Source organism: Trachurus japonicus, chromosome 19 (assembly GCF_045865225.1).
Source record: "Trachurus japonicus isolate A0001 chromosome 19, Traja_1.0".
Classification (NCBI taxonomy): domain Eukaryota; kingdom Metazoa; phylum Chordata; class Actinopteri; order Carangiformes; family Carangidae; genus Trachurus; species Trachurus japonicus.
In genome coordinates, this window is record NC_140925.1 from 24,018,629 (window position 1) to 24,045,312 (window position 26,684).

The 26,684-nt window shown below is 41.4% G+C and overlaps 1 protein-coding gene across 3 annotated transcripts; it reads right to left on the minus strand.

Moving 5' to 3' along the window:
* On the minus strand, window positions 1-25,269 carry LOC146968148 (MAGUK p55 subfamily member 3-like). 3 transcript variants are annotated; one of them, XM_085760636.1, is made up of 20 exons: window positions 25,129-25,163; window positions 14,847-14,983; window positions 14,114-14,232; window positions 13,678-13,755; window positions 13,433-13,513; window positions 12,007-12,144; window positions 10,589-10,670; window positions 10,034-10,119; window positions 9,878-9,952; window positions 8,265-8,461; window positions 8,108-8,172; window positions 7,682-7,699; window positions 7,034-7,075; window positions 5,436-5,501; window positions 4,372-4,530; window positions 4,159-4,239; window positions 3,637-3,730; window positions 3,376-3,484; window positions 1,607-1,726; window positions 131-757 (listed from the first exon to the last, which is right to left on the minus strand). In XM_085760636.1, exons 2-20 carry the CDS (start codon window positions 14,881-14,883, stop codon window positions 578-580), a joined length of 1,827 nt encoding a protein of 608 aa, XP_085616762.1. In that variant the 5' UTR covers window positions 14,884-14,983; window positions 25,129-25,163; the 3' UTR covers window positions 131-577. The 3 variants fall into 3 exon arrangements, with proteins under 3 accessions (XP_085616763.1, XP_085616762.1, XP_085616764.1); XM_085760637.1 differs by lacking the exon at window positions 5,436-5,501 and having other exon boundaries at window positions 1-757; XM_085760638.1 differs by lacking the exons at window positions 5,436-5,501; window positions 7,034-7,075; window positions 7,682-7,699 and having other exon boundaries at window positions 134-757; window positions 25,129-25,269.
* Window positions 25,270-26,684: the final 1,415 nt, after the last annotated feature.

Sequence of the window (26,684 nt, forward strand, 5' to 3'; positions counted from 1 at the left end):
TGGATGGCTCTTGAGTTTTATTATTCACCCACACACGCTACTCCACTTGAATTCAGACAAATCAAGGAACACTAACATTAACAGTTTGTAGCATTTAAATATACAGAGGTCCAAAGAGCTTTTCTTTAATTTTACAATTATATTTATTAGTTTGACATGTTCGATATGGCACTTTAGTAGTGTACTAGACATCTTTCAGAACTGATCACACAAGTGCAGATGCTCTCTTGAGGAAGTTTGTCCTGCATGCATGTACTTCATGCCCATCAGAGCTGTTATACTGCCACTGTACTATTGAGATACACAGTATATACACCAGCACTGGACCTGTGGGACCGCCCTGCTTATGTTACAGTGACACAGAATCAGAAACGCTTGCTTGATGTTCAGACTGATGAGGAAGCAGCTTCCAGTCATTGCAGATATAGTGACTAACACTTGACTCACACACCTGTATCTGTGGGATGGTTATATGGCAGTAAACACTGATCACTCCAGAGGCTCCCCGCGGTTTCATCTGCTCCCAAATAGCGCTCCACATTTCCCAATGTGAAGCCGTCGAGCTGGGTTAAGTGGACTAGCTCCTGACCCAGGACACAGGCACCCACTGGGGATCTGTCAGCACCCTCTCCAGCACCACCTGCAGCTCTGCTAAGGCACTGACTGGATCTTCCTTCACCAACACATAGTCCACCCAGTGGCCGAAGCACTCTTCCATCCGATCCGCCGACTGCTTCATTTCCTGTAGGTCCTCCTCCTTGTCGGGGAAAGATGGAGTGAGTTTCAAAGCATGCAGACAGGTGAAGAAAACCTTTATATTAAAGGGATGCTTCACCCAAAATCGATAATTCACCAATCATCTACTCACTGTCATGCCAGGGAAGGGTTTGGAGAACTTTCGGAGTCATCAAAACATCAAATCCGGCTGGCAACGGATTTTCATATAATGGCGGCGGATAGAGTTCACTTTTGAATCGTCCCAAAACACACACTATAAAACATCCAGATACCTCCATACAGCTCGTCTGTACTGACCCAAGTGTCCTGAAGCCGCCACATGAAAAAGTTGTTCGGAAAAAGGTAATTTGATCTCTGTTTTTAGCCTTGTTGTAGCAGTAGCTCCCTGTGGCTCAGTTGATGTTTGCTGCGAGAAACCAGAAGAACATCTCGCAGCAAATCTCGCGCAGCCACTACAACAAGGCTAAAAACAGAGATCAAATGAACTTTTTCATGTCGCGGCTTCAGGACACTTGGGTCAGTACAGACGAGCAGTATGGAGGTATCTGGATGTTTCATAGTGTGTGTTTTGGGACGATTCAAAAGTGAACTCTATCCACCGCCATTATATGAAAATCCGTTGCTAGCCGGACCCCCCCTGGAACTCCTAAAAGGGTTTGATAACTCAGAAAGTTGCTTGCTTGCTTGTAATGTGTAACTGAAATTGTGTGTGATGAAGTCTGATTCAATTAACATGTCTGAAATAAATAAATGAGTTCTCCAAACCCTTCCTTGGCATGGCGGTGAGTAGAAAATTGGTGAATTATCGATTTTGGGTGAAGTATCCCTTTAAGTTCAGTGACTTGTTCCATGGTTTTATGTAACTCACCGTGATCCCTAAGCTGAGTGAAGAAGAGGAGCCGAGCTGTTTTCTTTGATTAACATAGATGCGAGGCCGTGCAAAGATGATGTATGGCTTGAAGTCTCGGGTACGTAGAGTCTTGAGCGCCTGAGTGTTGAGGGAAAAGCAGCAACGTCTCAGACATGTGCTGGAACTAAGTTTTTATCCTGGTCTCTACATGTCAACAAAATCTGAAAATAAAAATTGTGGTAGGGGGAATGAGCACCCTCCAGCTCAATGAACTAAAAGCTGAGTGTTGCAGGCTGAATCCAGACAGTCCACATGACAGGCAGAATCCTAACATCTCCTAATTGAACTGTCTGGGTAGTGATGCTAAAATGTGGCAGCGCACAGCTTCTGTTCTTCACTAATTAAAATACCTTCTGCTGCATTATGTATGAACTGTCAGAGACTTTTAATTAAGGCAGATAAAATGGGCCGCAATAATCTCAATGTGATAAGATAAAGTGTAGCTGACAATCTGTTGATCCTGATGATCTGTGGTTTTATGTCGGCAGATGCATCAAAGAAATGAGGGGAGGGGTCATGTGGATTTATTTTAATGTAAAGAGAAAAAAAATCCTCTACATCAAATGTCTTATATACTTTATCACCCTGTTTGTACAAGTGATACTTGTTGTATAAGGCTGTCTTTACACTGCAGGTCTTGATGCCCAATTCCGATTTGTTGCCTATATCCGATTTTTTTGACGGTCTATTTACATGTTCTATCAGAAGTGACCCAGATCTGATCATCTGCATTTACACCTGCTGTGCTTGCATGAAACGACCCACTGGAAATAAACTAGTGATTTCAGGAAATTGTCACGTAATAATATAAGAATATTTTTAAACAAAGGTGAGTCTGGTGTTCAGAGTTTATATCCAACACGTCACTTACAAAGTGAACGTTACAAAATAACGTTAGTGAAGTGGCTGCGTGGAGCGGAGCTGCTGTGAGATGAGCAGCTGAGTGACGGTGACAGTTGTGCCACCGTTTGATCCTCCGTCGCTCACGTCGTGAGGACGGGGACAGCCTCACACATTTGTATACAATGTTTGTTTTTCCTCTCTTGATTTCTTATCGGCTCCGTTCAGTTTTTGCCGGTAGGAAAACGTGAAATCTGGTGTTTATCTCGCGCTCCCTCGCTTGCCCTCGTATCGATTCGCATAGAATGTTACTGTAGTGGCTATATGAAAACAAGAACTAGTGAGGGGGAAAAAACAGACGCGCGGACACCACAAAAATTATTTTTTTATTTATTTAAACCTTTATTTTAACTCGTTGGTCACTGAGGTTTCCCTCATTTACAGGGACGGCGAGTTTATTAAACACTGTAACGCCAGTGACAGTGTGACAGTGATTACAGCTGGCCACAGCTGGCCACGGTAGTCCCGGTCAGCCCCACGTGTCAATCACGGACTACAGAGGTTCAGCGAGACGCGTGAGCACGTGAATTAATATTATCATTGATGACGTATGACACGCATTGCCAGGGAAGATCCGATCTGTCTGTTTAGACTGCAGACGCATTGGCAGAGATCCGATTTGTATCTGATTTATTTCCACATATAACGGGGGCCTGAATCTGATCTGACAATATCCGATTCCATGCGCATTTGTCCCGTTTACACATTCATGTTACAGATCCGATCTGAGCCACTTGAGAGAAAAAAATCGGAATTGGGCCACTTGAACCGTGCAGTGTAAAGACAGCCTAAGTGAATGCATTTGGTTTAGCACATTCAGTACTGACCTCTGGCTGCACATCCACTAGACAGACTTTGTTTTGATTCAAAACCCTATGGATGGACTCCAAACTGGTGCCGTACAGGTTATCTTTATACTCCCCATATTCAATAAACCTGCAAAAAAAAAAGTGCAATTGTGATCTATTAAGAGCACATGCAAAATAATATGTACGGGCTGACAGACTGAATTCTTTAATATGCAGTATTATGTTGATTTATGTTAGCGTTTGGTTTACAAGATACTCTGTTCAGTGTTCAACACTTACTTGCCATTCTGGATGTCGGCCTCGAAAGCTGCTTTAGTGATGAAGTGGTACTCCACTCCTTCTCTCTCGTGACACTTCCTGGTTCGAGTGGTATCTTCAGGCCGACACCGCCAGGAAGAGGACAGGGTTGGGGAAAAAGATAGATTGCTGAATGCTTGTATTTCCTGAGAGCCAACACTTAATACTAAAGCTAAAAAAAATTTAAAAATAACATGCATCCAGACTCTCTGAGAGGAGAAGAGCTGAATGTGTTTGCTTGTAATACTGCAAAGCTGTCCACTCCAATACAGCCAATTATCACATTTGTATTGAAATAAAGCTCAGAGGGAATAAGGATTTTAAATAACAGATGTATTTTAATTGAATCCTAGACCGCAGGCATTACAGAAACTACTCAGGTGAAAGTCGCTGCTTCTTAAACACAGAGAAATAAAGATATATCTGCATCTCTAGACTGCCTGATGGGGGCTGGAGTGTTAAAAGTCAAATAAAGGGGAATAAAATATATTTCAAGACACTCACGAGGCACAGCCAGACCGTAGCATCGCGGATTTTCTGCGATCACCTTCTGTTTGAGCTCAGTGACCCGAGCTCCCAGGGAACCTGTGACCGCACAGATTTAAAAAAAGAGACCGTTGTACAAAGATGATGCAAAGCTGCACAAATGCAGAGCAACAATTACAAGTTAAAAATAAAGTTTCTTGAAGTGTCTTTTAAAAGCCATGTCAGACCTACCTATCAGCACTATAAGGCGGGGCCTCTCCCCAGGGTGGGGCAGGTATTGTGTTACTTCTTCATAAATCATAAAGTCGGTGTGATTGGCATCTGGTGTTTGAGCTTCTCCCGGTGAAGCCTGACGATCTTTCCTGAGGCGGAAACTTCTGCGCAGGCTGGCTGTGGTTCAACACATGCAAGCACAGATGTGAGAGGGACAGAGATCTGTACTGCTAAAGAACCCTGAAAGTTTTCTTGCAAGATCACGCTGCCAATTAAAATACTTGATAATATTGAGAAAGAAAAACTAAATGAAGAGTGAACTAAAACTTCCAGTTATGTCAAATCAGTGTATCCCACACTATCCCTGATTGAAAAATTAAAGGGATAGTAGCATTTTTTTTTAAGTGGGGTTGTATGATCTACAAATAGCCCCTAAGTACTTTAATTGCAGTAGAAGACTTTCTGCACTCCTCCCGTTAGCAACGCCAGCCCATAGCCCTGCCCAGAGATTTACAACATACAGTGTTGAAGAAACGGCCTATTTTCGCGGCCTAAAAGAGGTTTTACCTGAAAAAAAAATAAACAGTTCCATTGTTCGCTATAATATAATTTTTTCCAGCCCTTAGAAGTGCAAGAAAAACACAGTTTTTATTTGGACCTAACCAACTCACGTATCCCTCCGCCCAGGGTTAGCGCCCGCTGATCAGCAGTTGGTTAGATCCAAATAAAAACTGCGTTTTTCCTGCACTTTGAGGGGCTGGAAAAAATCATATCATAGCGAACAATGGAACTGTGTTTTTTTTTTCAGGTAAAACCTCTTTTAGGCCGCGAAAATAGGCCGTTTCTTTGGGTCTGTTCACAACACTGTATGTTGTAAATCTCTGGGCAGGGCTATGGGCTGGCGTTGCTAACGGGAGGAGTGCAGAGAGTCTTCTACTGCAATTAAAGTACTTAGGGGCTATTTGTAGATCATACAACCCCACTTTAAAAAAAATGCTACTATTCCTTTAAAATCCTGTGTGTATATTACATCACACGACACAGACACACTGAACACCACCAGAAGAAATCAGTAAGAGTACCTGAGTAAAAATCCCATGAGAAAGCATGGCCACAGAAGGCAGGGGCTGCCTTACTCTTGGGAGAAACTACAGCTCATATTAGACCATTTATTCAACCAGCTGACTTGTATAGAATAGAAGCTATGAAGCCATGCAAGCTACGGCTACCTCGTCACCACACACAAACAAAGCACCTTTAAGCATGTGGCGTGAAGGAAGAGAGGCTGTTTTTTGCGAAGCACAATGAGATACATGAGCTGCCATGAGGGAGAAGCTCGCTGGCTGCAGCAGACTGCACATGGCCTACTGCATGAACAAGGCTGCTGAGTAAAGCACACACACTGATAAAGTGCTGGGCTTTTTACACAATAAGTGAGGGCCATGAGGGTGCACCCACAACAAACAGGCTCCTGACACATTATTACATAAAAAGCCATTTCAAGCCTCTACAGTGTTCACATTATTGTCCCGTCACACAAATCAAATCAAACCAAAATCATCACTGTTACTTCACAGTAGAGCTGCCTCCTCCTATATCTGTGAGCTTACAAGAGGCCATATTGTATTTTACATATATTTTGACCATCAGAGAGAAATTACAAGATTATTCTAAACTGTATAATGTCCCTTCCAGTAGGCTCAACATCCTGTTCAACAATTCTTTAATGTCCATATTTGATGGATCCTTAGCCAGAAGAATTATTCAAGAGGCTAATTGTGAGTTTGTCCATCATAAAGGAGATTGTAATACGCCCTCGAAGCAGTGGTACATCCACGCAGCAGATTGGAGGCTGCTGTGGGAAAGTTGCTGTGGGAAACTGAAGGGACGGGCTAACTCGGCTTAGCGTGCTAACTTCAGTGGAAGAAAACTAATTTGACAGAGATCAGTTACTGTAACACTGGTGTTGCTTTCCACTTCTGGGGAAACCTCTTTGCTATTAATGCTAATGTTGGATAATGTTAGAAATAGCAGAACTTATAATAGATCTAATAAAAAAAAAAAATGTATTATAACACCACAAATAACTGTATTGCAATAAACATACAAAATAAATAAACAAAAATCTTGTGTCAGTCGAATCTGTGAAGCAGCGATAAGGCTTACTTGTTTTGCCCAATGCATATTCTGATTTGAGATAGATTAATATTCTGAAAGACATGGACAGATGTGAGATGAAGCTGTGAGTGAGATTTTTGTTCAGAATCGATCAGTATGATTGACAAATAATGTGAAGATGAGGTCCGAGCCAAAATGGCGGTGGTAATGCCACAGAAGCACAGTCACACTAAGTCGATAAGAGCGGCCAGAAAGTGTGATGATGAACAAACTGGTAAAGATTACTAACTGGCCAACGGTGGATCACGTCAGGTGTGGCTAAACAGACTTTCTTACGATGGTAAGTTTTTTTTGTTTGTTTTTTAAAGATAAAAGGTGTTCCATCAGCTGTTACCAACCCTGACCCTCATATCCAGACCAAAGCAGCACAAAGCCATCCTTGAAAATACCTTGACAATTATAGCTTGCAGTTTCTAAAAGAAGGGATGGATTAGCGCACAGATGCAGCAGAAATGTGATGTTGCAGTGATTTGTATGCACTCATTTGATTGTGCCTGCTCACCTATTTCCTTTCCATTCAGAGCACCCTCACTGTCACAGTCCTCTGTAGGGGGGCAAGCAGGAAGAGAAGACAGGGCAAGAGGAGGGAGGAGAGGTTGATGATGAGGGTACTTTAATGTGCAGGACACAGCAGGTTAAGTGCAGTAACTTTGACACAGAAAATTGGAGGGTTTAATTCAGGGATGTCAAACATGCGGCCTGTGGGCCAAAACCAGCCCACCAGAGGGTCCAATCCGGCCCGCAGGATGAATTTGCAATATGTGAAAATTACATTAAAGACAGAAGAGGCATAATATTTTGTAAAAGGACAGTTCATTTAATGTAAACATCTTAATAATGTACTTATTTGCACTAAAATAAAGAGAAACATTAACATTATTTATAGGTTATTTTGCTCTTATTTTACCGGTCTGGCCCACTTGAGATCAAATTGCGGTGAATGTGGCCCCTGAACTAAAATGAGTTTGACACCCCTGGTTTAATTGGTGCAAAGAAAATAGTAAAACCTAAAAACAAGGGAATTTATGTGAATGGGGAGAGGACGGGGTGGGTTCACAGGGATCAATGATTTTTTTTTTTCAACCATGAAAACATGTAGTCAAGTCCAGGGATGAGAGACGTGCTCCGACATGAGGGACTGTCTACGTACCTCTCTCAGCTCGATCATCTGAGGACAGCGATGCAAGGAATAACACACAAGTATTACTGTAGGGTGTTCACATAAATAACAAAACCACTGTTCTGCACCATCTGAGGTGGACTTCACCCATTTATCTGCATTTCTCCTTTTGAAGCTCAGTGAGAGTTGGGGAACTCAGCTTTTATGTAAGAGGGGAACTGTACTGTTACTGTCTAAACTGGATTAGAGACTGAAATGATGGATTACGTTTCTGAGCTCAACCCCAGATCCCCTGTTCTTTTTACATGATCTCCTTTTCTGTTTTACCTTGGTTGGATTAAATGTGACCTGCAATAAAATAAAATAAAAACTGAATCTATAGATCTAAGCTTCTTGTGCATTTTTGGGCCAAAGTCATAGAAGTTGACCGATTGCAAATGTACAATGGCGACTTACATGTAGGAGTTTTTGGAGACAGAGGAGCAGGAAAGGAACCCATTTTCATTCTGTATCTTAGGCGCCTGAGCAGAAAAAAAGATTAAATTAAAAAAAATGTGTAAAAAGTAGAGAGTTTTTTAAATATTTATTTCACAGCTAATCTGATGTACACTACCTTTCCTGAAACTGTGTGGAGGGGACGAGGGCGGCACGCAGGTTGCAGTCGCCCACCTTCTTGGCCTGCCACCAGGTGTTGTCCTCCTGGCTCACCACCTGGAGGATGTCCCCCTTCCTAAAAGGAAGTCCAGCTTCTTGGCACGGCGTGGCCTTGTCCTCAAAGGGCGTGTAGTCGAACAAAGCCCGCAGGTAGACCTGAGAGGAGCAGGGACATTTCATCTGTCAGTGGCAGTTAGGGATGCCACGATTGTAGATTTTCTTGGTACGGTTATTGTCAGAGAAATAACCACGGTATTACGATTATCACGATTATTATGCATTAATTAATTTCACAACACTGTGTATGTGTAAAATCAAATATAGTCTAAATTATTGCAATGCTAATTATTTACACAAACATTAATAAAGGACCAATTATATTCCCCAGGAGAAGTGTTTGAATTATTCAAGTCATTAATTGTCATCTATACCAATTGTGTAAGTTTATTTTAATCGTTTTTTGTTTGTTTTTTTAGTTTACAAATGGCACGCAAACTTTAAAATTTCTACCGGTTCAATGTTACATTAGGTAAATGGACCAGTATCTGTGTATTTACCTTCACTTTGGCGCCACATCTGTTCCGACATTATCTTTTTTGGAAAGTGACGGTATTTAGGAATCTTTGTGATAAATTAATTGTGGCGTTTTCTATCGCGATTAATTGTGAAAACAAGTAATCGTGACATTCCTAGTGGCAGTAGTTTGACATTTTAAGAAGAATGTGTTTATTCACTTTCTCTTTTTAGAGTTAGATGAGAAGATCGATAACACTCTCATACTCTCATAACGTAACATCACTGAGTTTGTACAGAGCTAGGCTAACTGTTTCCCCCCATTTCCAAGCTTAATGTTAAGCTCAGCCTACCAACTACTGTCTGTAGCCTTATGAGAGTGGTTAAAATCTCCAAATCTACCCCTCAACAATTAAATCTCCCAAAATGTTGAATTTGCTAATGCATTTAACCCTCCTGTTGTCCTTCTGGGTCAAATTAACCCAATCTATTCTTTCCTTCCTTTCTCCCTCCCTTCTTTCCTTCCTTCCTTCCCTTTGTCCTTACTTCTTCCTCCTTCCTCTTTTGATCCAATTGACCTGATCTGTTCCCTAATATCCCTCCATCTTTCTTTCCTTCCATTTTCCCTTCCTTCTTTTCCTTCTTCCTTCCTTGAACGAATCTGTTCCCTCCCTCCATGTTTCTTTCCTTCCTGTTTCCCTTCCTTCTTTCCACAATCCTTTTCCCCTTCCTTCCTTCCTTCCTTCCTTCCTTCCTTCCTTCCTTCCTTCCTTCCTTCCTTCCTTCCTTCCTTCCTTCCTTCCTTCCTTCCTTCCTTTTTGACCCAACTGACCCAATCTGTTCCCTCCCTCCTTCTATCTATTTCCTTCCTTTTTTCCCCCTTCCTTCTTTCCTTCCTTCCTTATTTCTTTCTCTTCATTCTTTCTTCCTTGACCCAGAAGGACAACAGGAGGGTTTAACTAAAGACACGCCGAAAGTGAAAGTAATTGATAGAAACGCAATTAAGCAATAGGGGTAGGAGTAAATGTTGCTGCTGTGAAGCTGACAGGAAGGCCTCACCCTGCTTTCCTTCAGCTTGTCTTCCTCTGCGACAGCTGGGATGATCTTGAGTGTGATGGATCCTTGTGACTGGGACTGATGAAAAACATGGGAGAAGCTCTGTCAGTATCTGAAGCAGCGTGATGCTTCATGGAAAAACTCTACTTTCCACTTTACCAGAATCTGACTGATCTCATCTGGCCTTTTGTGGGTTATCAGGTTTCCGTTGACCTCTCGAAGCTCATCCCCTACGTGGACCAGACCTGGACACACACACACACACACACACACACACAAATGAAAACAAGTTCACCAGCCAAAAAAAAAAAAAGAAAATCTTAGTATGTGTAACATCGCTTAGAGTATTTTACAGGGATAAGGCTTGGATATGAACAAAAAGATAAACAATTTTCTTTTGGCAAAAAGTCAATAACATCTCCATGGCAACAGTCGGGGGCGACCCTTGTTTGTAATCTCAAAATATGCAATCACATGGCACTAATCTCAAGGATTTGACCTCTGTTGATAGTTCATGTGGTTACACAACATAATCTCCTCACTTCCCTGTCAGTGGATCAGTAGTGATAAGAAAGTTACAACATACAGGAGTCTGATTCATTTTCTACAGCACTCGAACAATCGTATTTACATCTTTTTCTAAGACATAATAAAAAAGAACACAGCTGACATTTGTGTTGCCACATTTAAAGTGTGAACAACAGTTTGCCTCACCGCTGCGGTCGGCCGCCCCTCCCCTCATGATTCTGGCCACGATTACAGCCCCCGTCGCCTCGTCTCTCCGGATGGTCGCTCCCTGGGAGAAAAGACGCCAGAATTAATCAGATTTCCAAACACAGATCTCATCTCCAGTCCGCTGAGCTGACACAATCCTCTGATAGGACTGCTACGAGCTGCTCCCTTTGTGCAGGTTGGTGGCTTTTGTTGGGAAAAGAGAATCAATAACCTGTTAAGAGTACATGACAAAACCCTGTGTGACCGGAGATTCTGATGTCTGATGTCTGATCATCCAGATTACCTGTTGTTTGTACAGGTACGCAGACCTGCTCCCAACCATGTGGCAAAGATTTGTTTTTACCAGTTTAAGGGAATATTTTTGACTATTTGGGCAATTCACATACACTTTTTTGCTGAGAGTTGTATGAGAAGGTCTGACTGTATGTAAAGCTACAGAAAGGATACAATATACACTGCAAAAACTCAAAATCTTACCAAGAATATTTGTCTCATTTCCAGTCAAAAATGTAATTTCTAGTCAAAACAAATCTCATTATACTTAAACTAAGACTTGTCGCATTATAAAGTAGCTTGTTTTTAGACACTTTTTACTTCTTTGAAGCAGATTTTCACTTGAAATAAGTAGAAAAATCTGATAGTGGATCAAGTTTTTCTTTCTTATTACAAGCACAAAAAACTTGCTTTCACTGGCAGATTTTTCTACTTATTTCAAGTGAAAATTTGTTTGAAACAAATGAAAATTATCTAAAAACAAGTTCATTTTTAGGTGATCAGTCTTATTTTAAGCGAAAAGAGATTAGTTTTGACTAGAAATGAGACATTTTGACTAACCCTAAGAAATAAGACAAATATTCTTGGAAAGATTTTGAGTTTTTGCAGTGTAGACTAGAGACAGGGGGAAATGGCTACCATAGCTCATACAGATATCATGTTTTAATTGTGAGCTATAGGTGCTAATATGTCTAAGTACACATATTACATCAGATTGACCTTGTTATATGTGGGATTGATAAGGTGTGAGGAACAGTGAAGGGAAAGTACTACTACAAACACAGGCATTATGTTACAGTTTGCATCCTGTTGCCTCTCAGTCTAACCGAGCTGTGGTAGATTTAGCTTTCTGATCTAAGCCAGTTGCTGCCAGACTGGTGGCTCTTCAGCAGATGCTTCTGGCAAGTTAACACCAAATCTATTTTTTGTCCTCTGCTTGAAGGATTTCCTTTAGCATGGGTTTTTATAGCATCCCACAGTGACACATTCACACCCCGGAGCTCTGGAGCCTCATAGCTGCTCCATTAAAGGAAATCCACTTCTAAAGCCTCAAATGAAGGCGTAAGAAAAGTAGCTGCTGACTGATGGAGGAGCTCTTATATTTGTGGTGTGTTGACCCTCACCAGAGGCTCCTTGTTCTTCACCAGGCGGACGATCTTCACTGACTCTTCCTCTAGATCGTCGTCCAGGTCGTCCGGCAGCGGCGGCAGCACCGGGTCAAAGTTCTTCTGGGCCACCGTGTCGTGCGCTGACAGCACTGCCTTCATGAGGAATTTATAGATAGAAACACAGGTAAATGGACTGGAGAAGCAGGACTTTCATAGATACCTGCAAGTCAGAGATTATTACAATAAACAATACAAATCAAGGAGGAGAATGAATGTAACTTGATCTCTATATTTCATGATGCATACGATAACAAAAAGTTGATCTCGAGAATATACAAAAGTGTACAAACTTCTAAAAAGAATTCTACAACACCCATAAAGCAAAAATGGGAGAGGGAGTCAGAAATGCAAATATCAGAGGAGGGCTGGTTAGAAATATGTGAGACATAAGCAACCACTGCAAACTCAAGATCGTTAAGAGAGTTTGGCTGGAAGAATGTAGTGAGATTTTTCATAACTCCTAAGATAACAGCACTGCAAACAGGCTCAGAGAGCCGAGGCCTCTGTTGGAGACAATGTGGAACCTCTATGGCTAACCACTTTCATGTTTTTTGGGTCTGTCCACAAATCCAATCATTTTGGGGGGAGGTGTCAACTGAGATAAATAAAATAACAGGCGTGGATCTAGGTTTCCCTTTTATTAATTTATATCTCGGTAAAACCCCAGAAACAGTCCCACATAAGGACAAATACTTATTGAAAATTCTTCTGGCAAGTAGCAGAAAAGCTCTAAGAAAATGGTTGCAATCAGATCCCCCACCATTGGCCCAGTGGCATGGGATCATTCAAGAAATTTATTGTATGGAGAGACGTACTTTTGTTTTAAGACTTCAGTTGGAGAAATGTACTGAACGCTGGGTAAAATGGATTGTGTATGCACCCTAAATAGCATGACATCATACCATGATGTATGTATATATGTATGTATGTGTAAAAGAATATTGTTACTTTAACTGTGCCCATTATGATCTCATTTTCCTTTTACATGGAAGAAAATAAATAAATAAAAAGTTTTTAAAAAAAGAAACACAGATAAATACACAATATAGATAAGATTTAAAAGCCTAAACAACAATGTACATAAAGAAAACGAAGGAATAACGTGTTCAGATTTCACAAGCATCATCTCTTCCTGCTCCCCAGAAAGCCAATAACTTGAGTATAATCACTTGATAAGAATAATTAGGGGTTCAGCCAGCTCTGACACAGCTGTTATGAAATAGACGACAGGAAATCAGACTGAAAGTACAGAGAAGCAATGCCATTTAAGATATTAAACCACACAAAGGTGTCTGGGTCGAACGCAAAAGAGACTCTGTTGAGCACTTATCAGCTGCTTGATGTGTGATGAAAGACACAAGTGTGTGAGAGTGTACAGTACCTTGAGGTGAGGAGTGCTCAGCAGGAGCAGCAGCTCTCTCTCGTCGTCCTCCAGCAGTCCATTCTGAAGCTCCTCTGCCAGCTGAAGATGTGAAGCAGAACATCACTTCAGATATTTCAAAAATGTTGTCTCTCATCCCCCCGATTAATTAAATCTACTCCAGAAACCACTTAATATCTAATTCAAGTATCTCTCCATATTCAGATGTAGTTTGGAGTGGATGCTGGAGGAAAGGTTGCACCTACGTCCTCTGCCAGACAGGAGGCGCTGTGCAGGACCGGAGTCGGGCTCTGTTTCTCATACTGCTTCAGTTTCTCATGGATCTGTGATGTAGAGGGATCAGTTAATGAAATGTTACTGTGGGACAAATTAGGTCACATTTCTACCAATAATACCATGTCATTCTGTTTTTACAGTAAATGCTGATAGTCTCCTCTCTCTGATACAGAAAATGTACACAAAAATGCATTGTATGTATTGCTGTATTATGCAGAGTCCACTGAACATTTGCATTTGCCTGTTTTATATTTCATATTTCCTCATTTACACCCATTAAAAAAAAACGTATATTGTATGATTGGCACTGGAACAACAACTAAATCATCTACTTCCTTTGTTGTCTTTAATGTTTGTCGGCCAAACCTGGCTCCAGACATCATAACAACGATGTGTCTGTTCTACCTTCATGAGGTAACCCAGGCTTTTCTCACTGAAGACATCCTTGAGGAAGACCAGGTCCTCCTTGTGGTTGGCATCTGGGTGGAGCTGGGAGGTGAGCAGGGCCAGAGTCTCATGCAGCCCTGTGAGTCATAGAAACTGGGTGTCACGACGTATTGATTGCCCACGCTCATCATCATCATCATCATCATGACCACCACTCAACATCAACAGAAGGTTCTCCATCACATGAAAGGCTCTCTACCATTATAGTAACTAAATAAAAGCCTTAGTGCCACTGCAGTTTTCTTTTCAAGGTCTATTTGAGGATGAATGTTCTATCCTGTTCAGGCTAATCAAGAACATCTCTTCTGATACTGTTTTTTTTTTTTAACCATGACATCAGACGAAGAAACATCAAATGTTCTAGACAGTATCTACCCTAGTTGTACCCACCTTCCCCCCTCCACTGATTTCAACAAAACTATCATTTATTGTGGCTTTTAATGTCAATTTGCTGTATGATGTCAATTTGCCTCACCCAAATACCTCTATGCCCAAGTGAAATCTGAGATTATACCTTTTGTCATGTAAACAGACGTGGTAATCTCACAGAAAGCTTGGTTAAGCTCCTTTAATGCTCTCTGTTTAAGCTCCGGTAATGTATGCTTGATATTATAGCGTGTGCATTATTTATAAGTGTATATAAAGCATCAGAGAGAATGAACAAGTAGCTTGAGCATATGTTTGGCCGTACCTGTGCTTGCAGACACGATGGGCATGGCTTCAATCATCCAGAGGAGGGGGCAGCAGGGGGGGAGGGAGAACAAAGCTGGGATTTCTCTTAAATTCTCTCCTCTTCTTGTTGGCCACCGTGAAAAATCACAGACACAACTGGGAAGGGAGACAAAAACAAAACATGTTATGACCAAGTCTTATGCAGGAGGAAGCTTAGATCTGCATTTTTAAAGGGGCTTAACCCCTCAAAAATTTTTTTTGAGAATATAGGCTTTTCCTCTAAGTTATTATGATTTTATTTCTATGGATTTCAAGTGTATGATTAAATATGGGCGACATTTCAAACATCATTTCCACTCTGGGAGGTGCAACAAGACTATAAAAAGCAAATAACAGATCTCTTGTGACGCCAGAAGGGAGAAGGGGTGAGCTTGTACAGAAGTGGTTTCAGTACCTTGGTTGCCACTGACTGTAGTATATCATTTCTCATTAAAAACAATGTCAATATGTAAATACATTTTCAAAGGGCAACCGACCAGCCATGGTCTGACAGTGATGAATCAACCCATTACTGTGCTGCAGTTTCAGTGTGATAACAGCCACTCTCATTAAAGCATTCATTTTATTTCACACTGTGCCATTGTCAAGAGGAAAGTGAGGTCAGATAATACAGACCGTGTTAGGATCCATCTGTGCACAACAACTCAGGATTTGTGCAGGTAATTTTTATTTTCTCACTTAAATCATCCCTGAACCTGACAAGTGCCGTTTTTTTACGACAAAATATTGGTGAATGAACAAGTTTTGCAGCAGATAATGTTCAAGTTCAAGATATCTTTATTGTCCCCAGAGGGAAATTTACGTTGCAGCCAGCAGCAAAAACAACAATACACAATATAATAATTTAAAAGAGTGACAATAGATACCAGCAACATGGGTGACACAATGACACAGGACAACAATAAACATCCAACAAGCAACAAATAAAGTGCAACACTGGATAAAACTGGGTAAAAACAGGATAAAAACAAGGTAAAAACAAGTTAGTTAAAGTGACCGCAGTGCTATCAATTGTTAAGATAGCACTGCGGTCACTTTAACAGCTTGTTTTTACCTTGTTTTTATCCTAATAAGGTCCAGGTTGTAAAAAATAGCACTTCTCCTTTAATCCGGACTCATTTGAGAGCTTCATTATTAGTCTTTCACAATCTAGCTGAAAAACATAAAAGAACTTTCCTACTAGTTAATAATGTCCATATTGTCTGTTCCTATCTATGGTTCGTTGATGATGGAACAGGTTTATAGAAGCTCTTGAAAACTCCAGATCCAGGGCTATGTGCTAACAACACCTAGGCTATATGTGCCAGTATCTAACATTATAACCATCCCTTATACATGCAAGAAGGAATCACACTTTTTCACTGTGTACTGGTTAGATCATCAGTCTAAGCCAGATTTTTAATGAGGAGTTCCTGCAGAAGAACATCAGGTGCAGTCAGCCTGCTGCAGACCTGCTCTAACCTACAACTGCTGCTGGAACTAAAGGCTGTGTAGGTGGGAGGCCCAAACACTGACACACACACACACACACACACACACACACACATCTGTGGGAGGGTCGCAGTAATAAGATGCCAGGTGAATATAACAGTGTGACCGTGTGTGTGTGTGTGTGTGCTCAGGCTACATCCTACACACCAGCTGCAGGATGAAGGGCATTCATGAGAGCAGTTATCCATTACATCCCATCTTTAACAGCAATACAGCATTAACTCTATCTAGGTACACAGAGCAGCCATGTGCCCTGACTGGAGGTAAGACCAACCCCCATGCTGGCACTGGTAAAACACAACAGCAGCAACAGGCAGTATACCTTGTTTTTTGAGGTACAATTTTTTCATTAGGATATAAAATCCATTGATGTGATTTTTTCTTGGATCAAAAAAAAAAAGAAAAATCATGTTCTTTTATGTTTTCAGAATGATTTTTTGGCCTGCCCGTCTCTATAGCAACACAACAATTATGGTGCACAACAATGTTGTGACACATTTTACCTCAATAGAACAAAGAATTCGCAGCCACTGCAATTTGGCTACGGCACTTGGCCGTAGTGCAATTTCAATTAATTGTGCTGTTCAAACCTAAACCTTTTCTGCACAACTTCATGTGACTTTCCTAGGGTAAAAAACACATTTTTGTTGTTTACAGATTTGTATTCAGACAATTCTAATCATGTGATGAATGGCAGGTGGTAAACTGAACAACTAAGCATGACAAAACAATAACTGGAACAACTGAAGATATTTGTATAAATATAAAAGGTTCAAGCACTCATTAAAAAGAATGAAGTGTGAAGTAGTTGGAGACAAACAAATTATTCGCCTGTGTCAGAAATGTGCATGGTGTTGGCATGGTGGTTTATAAAAAACAAATTATAATGTACAAGTCTGTGTTTTCCGCTGTGAAAGGAACATTTCCTCTTGAGTTGGAAATTACAAACAAACCCCACAGCAGCGTTTTCTGGCAAATCTAAAGCAGACAAATCAGTCTGGCTCACTGAGACAGCCTCAGCTCCCTCAAATGCGCATTCATAAACAAGAGCCAGGAACACCTGATCAGTATGTTTGTAATGTTTCAAGCTCTCAAGCTCTTGTCAAATGTATTCACTGTTAAGGCAGATAAATAGAGACATCCATCAGCCTCATTACATTTCCATGTTATTGCTTTTTATTTATAGAAATCACTTGTAGCCACAGTTGTTGTGATTTTAGTTTTTTTGGCTTCTCAAAGTTGTTCAAGAGCAATCGCAGCATTTTGTTGTTTTTCTTTCATCTTGCCTCATACTGTGTTCTGCCATTTAAAAAAAAAAATCGAAACAGCAATTTACAATTGTCTTATTTTGATTATTTGTCATTTTCTGTCACTTGATTGTCACATTTCCCCACAGTGGGCTGGTGAAAACATACCAGCTGCCAAGAAAATTTCTAGTTTGGAAAAACACTGATTGAAGACAGGATGGCAACACGCCAAAGTGGCAATTAGAATAAGCAGCCAGAGTACAAACAGACCTTTAGCTGTACAGAAGTGTTTATGAAACCCAGTTAGAGCCATGTGCAAATGTAAAAAGAAAGAAAATGTAATGCATTTAATTGTGGTAAGTGGCGATGAAAAACAACCTCTTTAAGCTGCACTGAAAGAGCTGTTACATGTGGTAATTGGCTATTTTGTTTTGTCTGCTTCATGTTGCTGTTGTGGTCCATCAGCAACACATAGATGCTGATGGCATCATTATAGATATGTGAGAATTAAATGATCTTCCATACAACTGACTGGGAGGAGAACCAATCATTTAGTTTATCATTTCAATTAATAATACACTTATTTTTGTCTTTTGCAACTTTTAAAAATATATATATTTTATGGGCTTTTTTGAATTTAATTGGCAGGATAGCTCAGAGAGAGACAGGAAATGGGAGGCAGAGAGGGGGAATGACACGCACGATAGGGCCGCTCAGCGCGGGATTCGAACTGGGGTCGCCTGCAGTGAGGACTATAGCCTCAACACATGGGGCGGGTGCTCTACCAACTGAGCTAAACACCGCACCAGTCTTTTGCAACTTTTGAGAAGAAGATCAACTCCCTTTATCAATATATAGTTACAGCAACCAGTTAGCTTAGCACAAAGACTGGAAACAGTGGGAAAGAGCTAGCCTGGACGTCCTCTATACTTATAGTAACATAAATCTCTCATTTAACACACATGTATGTACTTCCCAAAACGTCTAACTACTACTTTATTGTATTGCATTTCAACCTCAGCAAATACACACTTGTTCACAGAGAGACGAGCGTCACCAGTTGTAATTATACATCTTGTGTACTTAGGATCACTGCTGGAACGAGACACGGCCTCTGACCTCTCCCTGCCACTGACCCTCCATCGGGCATTGATAATAACACCCTCAGATTGATTCGGTCTAATGCTGCTGCACCACCATCAGCTCGGCCGTCCCCTCACTCACTCACTCACTCACTCACTCACTGCTCAGCGGGGCGCACACACCACAGCACTTTTAAAAAATCTATTCAAATCACATTATCAGCCCAGAAATCCACACTCTTTGCCCACCCTACTGGTTTACACAGCTTCAGCTAACTAAATGAGCCAGAGTAGTAATATTTATGCATGTGTGTCTATTCATCTGGTCTCTGCATCAGCAGCATGTCCGTGGACAGACAGATCCAGAGGAAACCAACAGCAGATTAGTTTGTGAATTTGTGACCAGACTCTGGGACTGCTGCCACTGGATCTATCAAAACCATTCCATTTCTTGTGAGGAATTATTTTAGGAATGAAAGCTGGAATAACATTATTATATAGGGTGTTATCTTTTTCATCCAAAAACACACTTTTGTTTGTTTGTTTGTTGAATCATCATTAAAATATTCATTTCCATGTGTTTTTCTTGGTGCTCATATGAACTTCTGTTGGCCCCGTCCAGTTGGGAAAACTTTCTGCAAATGGTAAAGCGAGCAGCTCTGGGGTGGAACGTGGTCTCTGTGTTCCCTGCTTTGATCCAGCTCCTCCCTGCACACTTGGCCCACGTTCCTGACCTTCTTTCTGCCTTCTCTCCAACCCTCCACACTCTCTCTCTCTAATCACAAGAGGCTGAGAGGAGATTAAATCCAACATCCTTCTGCATTTTTCCTCTCTCTCTCTCTCTCTCTCTCTCACTCACTGAGTCTATCGTCTAAATACTGGAGGTTCCCAGTTCCACCAGCCATATGGCGGCATTATCTAGCTTGATTTAACGGCAGTGCTTGCAGCTGTGTGCATCACGGAGGATTTCAGTGAATACAATGGTACAGATAAGAAAGGAGTGGTAGATTAGAAGAGAAACTAAATAGCAGTAATTGTGGCAGAATAATAATATAAAAAAAAACTAGAACTTTACCAACTTCAGCACAAGTAAAAATGAAGCCTAAATGAATCACCTATTAGCTGCTTTATGGAAAATTCAATGACAACATTTTTGATAACCAATCCCTCAAAGGTAAAAAAAAAAAAAAGAAAAACCTTATTTTCTCTGTGATAAAAGAACAAAAACACCAACCAATCCCTCATGTTAAAGCAGAAGTAAGCGATCCGGTCGTTTTGGCTAATGCTGCGTTCCAGGCAGGCTTTTGAAACCGTAAATTACAGCTTCACGTCACGACTTACGACTTTGTAGCGTTCCAGGCAACCCACTCGTGTTTTTCCGACCTGTTTTACCTGTGAAAGTCACTATAACGGCCACTCGTAACTTCCAACCCGTGAACTCGTACCAGATCGAACTGGTACGACTTCACAGGTCGGAAAAACACGAGTTACGAGTTGCCTTGAACGCACCATAACGTCTTGTCAGCCGATGGAGTTAGCAGCCCCCGCCCTTGTCATGGATCTATTGGTCCTCGTCCCTGCACACACAGCCCTTCATGCCGTTCTCTCTCCTCATTGGATAAAACTTGTAGGATACGAGAAAAGTTTTCTCCTCGGCTCAGAGCAGAGCAGAGTGACAGACAGACCCGTGTTTCGGTCCAAACACTCTATGTAAGTGATTACTGTCGGAAGATATAACTATTTAAGACTTATATTAACACAAAAATATCACTTACTTCTGCTTTAAGTCTTTCATCCAGTAAAAAGGGACAAAGGTGTTCAGACTGCAGCATGTGAAGAATTTTCTCCATCTCGTAGAGCTACAAACCAGATACTGAGGGTTTTAGAAAATGTGTCCTTGGTTGTTGTGAGGATCCGGTCAGCATTGTCCTTGTTTTTGGAAACTTTTATAGTTACACTGACAAACTGAATCTCCTGACTTTAGAATCAAATAACTGTCAGTAATGTTGCCTCTCGAATCATGATTTCAGGACACAAGCAAATTATTCCTTTGTCACGATTCAGTTATTGATATTGTTAGACAAAGTACAATATTAGCCTTTTAAAGTCAAATACATAGCTCATTTCATGCTGAGCATATCATCCAATATGAACACCCAAACCCTGTTATCGTAATGCAAACAGTGAGAAACTGCTAACCTGCTGTCCAAACATAACAAAACCCACCTCAAGGCACAGACTAAATCTCTTCTTTAATTTAAAAATAAAGGAGAAAAAAAATAATAAATTGCCTTTTATTTAATCTGTACAAAAACCATCAGTGTAAAAACTACATTTTCAGTTCTGTGCCTGATTGTTTTTGGCTAGAAGCAGTTGCCATGCCGTCAGCACAGACTTGATGACACTGCCTCAAAAAAAAAAAAGCTAAATGTTGGTGTCTGTACATTCTAATGTATAACGTCTTCATTCACTGGCTTTACAAGTGCAAAAAGACAGATTGTGTTATTTTTAAACAGAGGAGAGCCATTTAAAAGTTTCCAGACATAATGCTAAGCTATACCTTCTCATCCAATCCACAGTACAAGGTCTGTAGTCGATCTAATTACTTTTAACTGCATGATCTTAACTCGGGGTTATTAATTAATGGCTTATAGTTTGCCCCTGTTACATCGTTTGCATACAAATTTATTTCTAAATTAATTATTCATAATTTGTTGACTCCAGTTGGCAAGCTTTCTTTTAAATCACCTTGCTGCCTCAGACGAACGGAGGGACTGAGGCTGCTCAAGGACACAACAGGCTGGGGATCAGTTCAAGCTTTAATAACTAACACTTAAATATTATCCAGAGAGCTGCTTATTATTTAGAGGTTTGACCTTGTGGTGATCACTTGATCATCGGGGTCTCCATGGCAGCAGGGTAAGTAAAACTGTCAGGTGTGTGTTCTTTATTGTGTCGTTATTGGTTTTTCTAATCGTGGTTTTCCCCTGACTGCTGGAGCTCGGCTGTAACCACAGCATCAGATGGAACGTATCGCTGAGCACTGAGGTTTATGACTGACAGCATTGAGAATAAAAATCCTCCATGATTGTCCCCTTGTGTGTTTTGACTAATTGAGTTTTGCACTGGTTGACATCGTCCCCGGAGTCTCTCTGTCTCTGTCTCTTTGTCATTTATCTTCACAAAACTTGAGGACTGGGACAAGAGTATCATCAGAGGTCTTGTCACAATCACGCAAGATGTAGTCACAAACCCTGGAGGTGTGGTTATGTAGTAATGTAGTGGGGACTAGAGATGCACCGATCCAATAATCCGATATTGACTAATTAGCTGGATGGGATATCGGATGAATGAGGCCGATCCAGCATTCTGATCCAGTCATTTCTTTTTTATTAATATCATACACAGCAATACAGTTAGATCTAGTGTTATTTATTTCTTTTTGCTGCTAATGTACAGTTTAACATTTTGGCAAATTGGCCCATTGCCATAATCCCTATAGTCATAGCAGTAGGTTCGTTACCTTTAATTGTCGGTGTAAGCTATTTTTAGAACGGCGGAGCAGAGCCGTGAGCTGGTAAATACAGAGAATGCTTGTTGAAAAACTGTCCCTGAAGGCAACGCGCATCAGCAGTTTTGCACGAATTTCCCTCTAAAACAACTCTGTCTGGTAACATTCTGTTATTATCTCATAGCGTGGTGAATGTGCAGGTCACAACTTGTTCACCAGAGCGTTGTGGAGTTGTTGGATTGTGTATTTGATGAGTTTGATGAGGGAAACCAAGAAATCCCATGAGCCTCCGTAGCGTAGCTCTGAGCAGCTCACGGCTCTGCTCCGCCGTTCTAAAAATAGCTTGCACCGACAAATGAAGGTAATGAACCTACTGCCATGACTATAGGGATTATGGCAATGGGCCAATTTGCCAAAATGTTGAGCTATCCCTTGAAGTACATTTATATCTGTGTTAATTTGTTACCTTTTTTTAACAAGCCTAAATGTTTATGTCAGGTCTGATGCCTTCACTCACATGGCAAAGTATACGGTTCATTCATTCAACAGTATCGGATCGGTATGGGATTGGATCGGTGCATCTCTAGTGGGAACTAATGAGACCTCATGGGCCTGATCGCTGGTTTGATCCCGCTGCAGGGTGGTCTGGTCTCCAGTTCATCCTTCTGCTAAACTCGGCACCAACCCAAATCTATAGCCAAGCGAGATGCGTTACTACGCCGACACTGTGTACAGAGAGTTAAACGTCACCGTTCTCCCTCCTCACACACACAAACATGCACGTACGCCACCTGTCTGCCAGACTCATTTGCTGTTGGACGGGTCCCGGGGGGGAGACGGAGAGGGCCGAGGTCGCCAACACACTGCTGATGCCATCTGCCTGCCACTCTGCACGAGCGTGTGTGTGCGTGTGTGTGAGTCCATCCACTACCTATGATGCCACCCACATGGATGATCTGACATATGACAGATTTGATTCCAATATCCGGGGAAAAAAAGAACAGTTGTGTACTGTACATTTTCCCAGTAGGATTACGATCTAATCTATAGCGTACTGTACATATCTCTCTTTTCACAAATTAAACACTTTCTATTCTCAATACGAGATAAAAACATAGCATTAAGTATTATACGGTATGTCTGGAACAGGAACAATTTGTCTATGAAAAGTAAAAAGATTAAAGAAAAACCCATCACAATTTCTCACAGCTCAAGGTGATGACTTTTTCTCACTCAAATATCTAAAACTTAAAAATATTCATTTTAAAATGATCTATGATGAAGCAAAGCAGCAAATTCTCTCATTTAAGGAGCTGGAGCTCAGAATATGAGCATTTTGTTTAAGCTATTTTCACTAAAAGACTGAAATAACTGAATACTAATCAAAACAATCCCAAATGACTTTTTGCTAATCAGCTAATCATTACTTTGCTAATCCCAATTTCTGTTTGATCTCAACTTGAAACCGCCTTAAGGGTTCCTCTTTATTATCATACAGTGACCCTGAGAGAATAATAGCCCCTGGATAAATACTAGAAATAACACAACGAGGTGCAGAGGAGGTCAGGAGGAGCCAGACAGTTTTTAAGAGGCTTAGAAGAAGAACATCACTACAAAACACCTTCAGATCAGCCTCTCAGACAGACGCAGCAGGATAAAGGATCCCTTCGAGGGTTCAGAGACTGAGTTTGGCTCCATGTGTGTATTTGTATGTGCACACAGGGTTGTGTGTGTGTTTGTTTTTGTTTTTGTAAACAAGGCTAACAAGAAATTCACCAGCCACAAGTTTGGCTTTAACAGGGTGGTGTTGGTGCCAGTCAGGCTGATCTGGGGCCAGAGCTTTGAGGCTTCAGGCTGGTGGCTCATGTTGAAACTCCCTCTGAGCTCATAATGATCCCAGTAAATGCACAGAAACGCAGGGTGTGAGAAGACACATGGACGGACAATGAGAGCTCATGTCCACTACACAGCAGCAGGAAACACCAGAGTTTTGGTTGTTTCCATGTTTGCTCTTGTTGTTTTGCATTTGTTGTCATCATCTCTTTCAATCTCTTTGCGATTGCTTTGTTTTTCGTGTCTCTTTTAGCTCATTTTGTTTGACTTTTTCACCCAGACATTGCTAACGGCCACTTCAGATAAACAGATTCCGGCCCAGGGCGTTCAACATCACCGACCACCCAACGTCCGCCTACAAACAAACGCTGTCATCTTTACTAATCAATTCATCTGTTGCACTTACATAACAAGTTCATTTCCACTTAAAACCCCAGGAGCATCGTCATAAAAATAAGCAGGGTGTCTAGACACAGCACATCCCTACACTATGTCCCCCTGTCTGGGTTTGAAGACATTTTTCCTTGTGACTCTGTTTACTGAAAACCCACAGTGCGTGACCCTGACCTTCAACTGAATGTCTCTGACTCTCCTGATTCTTCTGAAAGCCAATAAAGCCATAACAGCAGAGTCCTGCCCTGCAGCAAAGCATGACCAAGTCCCAGATAAAGGCCTGTCCTCCTGTCACCGGGGTCACCAAGCACAGGGATGTCTTCATATTGATCACACCCCCTCCCTCCTTTTTATTCCTCAAGAAATGCTCATTTAGAGTCATTTAAATGGCTTATAGTCCAAGATGGTGTATAGCCTACCTATGTCTGTCTCAGGTGATGGCTCATTAACATGCAGCAGTCAGGCACCCACATGGTCTGCTCAGACACAAAAACTGAGCTCAATTCATTTAAAAAAAGCCTCACACATCAATTGTATAAAGATAAGGCACAGACAGAATAATATTGCTCAGTCTAGATAAGATTGAGATTATTTGTTTTTCATTCACTCTCATACAAACACATAAGCATAAACATAAAGGAATAACGTAGAGTTGAGTGTGTACACATGAGAAAACATCCTTACCTTGTTGAAGCTCCGCTCAGTCTCAGCGTGCGTGTTTCTCTGTTGTCTGTCCCTCTCTTTCTCTTTCTCTCTGTGTAAAAACCCAGACACCGCTCCAGCTCCAGCTCCTCTCCTCTCCTCTTCCTTTGTGTTCCTCCTCCTCTCCTCTCCTCCTCTCTGTCTCTGTCTCCAGCTGACTGCCACACACCGCGCTTTTCGTTTTTCTGCCGCGTCCGATCTCGCTCAGTGAGCCGCCCCTTCCCCCTCCTCCGTCAGTCAGTCCGCTCTGTCCGTGCTGCCTTCAAGTGCTCCTCGTAAAACTCTAGTGTCCGAGATCCGCACACCACAGTAGGTATCAGGAGACCATAACCTATTATATCATATAGGTATGAGTGGTTTCCTACAGCCAAGCAGGACATGATCTCTGGTGGGAGCTACATATTTTGTTCTCGTTTATGAGCCATTATGGGCACTGTTGAGTATTAATGTGTAGTAGACTTTATGGTTTCCTATAGTTTAGAGCTGTAGTGTGAATCATATTTCTAAGCCAATGAATACATAGGCTACATGAAAGCAGTGTTAAATCTCACAACAGACGTGTTTCTGGGGACACAAACAAAGATAAAAGCTAGGCTGATATTGTAGGTAATGATAAACCAAACAAACTCACCTTATTTCTCAACACTAAGACGTAACCATCTTCTTAACAACTAAAAGCAAGGAGCATTGAACAAAAGGACAAATGATAGCTAACTGGCTCATTGCAGGCTATATGTCAAAGTTTTAAATCTGTATCAGTGAGTTTGATTTTCATTTTGATTCTTTAAGAAAAATACATAGTCTATTATTTCATAACTTAGTGCCAATAATGTGATAATAACAGCAGCAGGCATAAATTACAGAAAGAATAACTAAATGAAAATTTCTTTCTTTCTTTAAAAAAAAACAAAAAACTTTTATCTCATAGGATTTGCTGTTGGATAATTCGCTTGAACTGAGTTGTTGTACATTTTCTGACGGTCCTTGAAGGCAGCACCGTGAGCACACGCTGCAGGCTGCATGCCTGGGGGTCCACCCCTCTCAAATCCACCCCCTCCCTCCATGTCTGTGTCTGTGCCTGTCAGTGATGGTCAAAGACGTGTTGTGGGGCGTCTGAAGTGTCATCAATATCAACTATGACTCAACCACCACAACACAGACACACACACTGGTCACAGTGCTTTAAACCCCTCCCTCCCTATTGTTTAACACCTTCTATCCACTTCTCCACCTCTTTCATTGCCCGGCCTGGATGTTACAAGCTGAGGCCGAGCAGGAGACCCTGATGAGTTCAGACAGTGTGAGAGGATGAGCAGCATCATTGTTGCTGCCCCGTGATCACAGTCTCAATTTGAGTCTCTGTGTGTGATTAGATGGATGATGACAAAGCATTTCATCTTAGCTCAGTGGGTCAGATCCAGTATCTGGGGATCTGAGTCCTCTCTGTGATGAAAGAGTGGATTACACCCATGGGAGCTTGTGATGACAGATCCTCCCGTGAGATTTGCACCATTGCACCCATGTCACCAATGATAGAT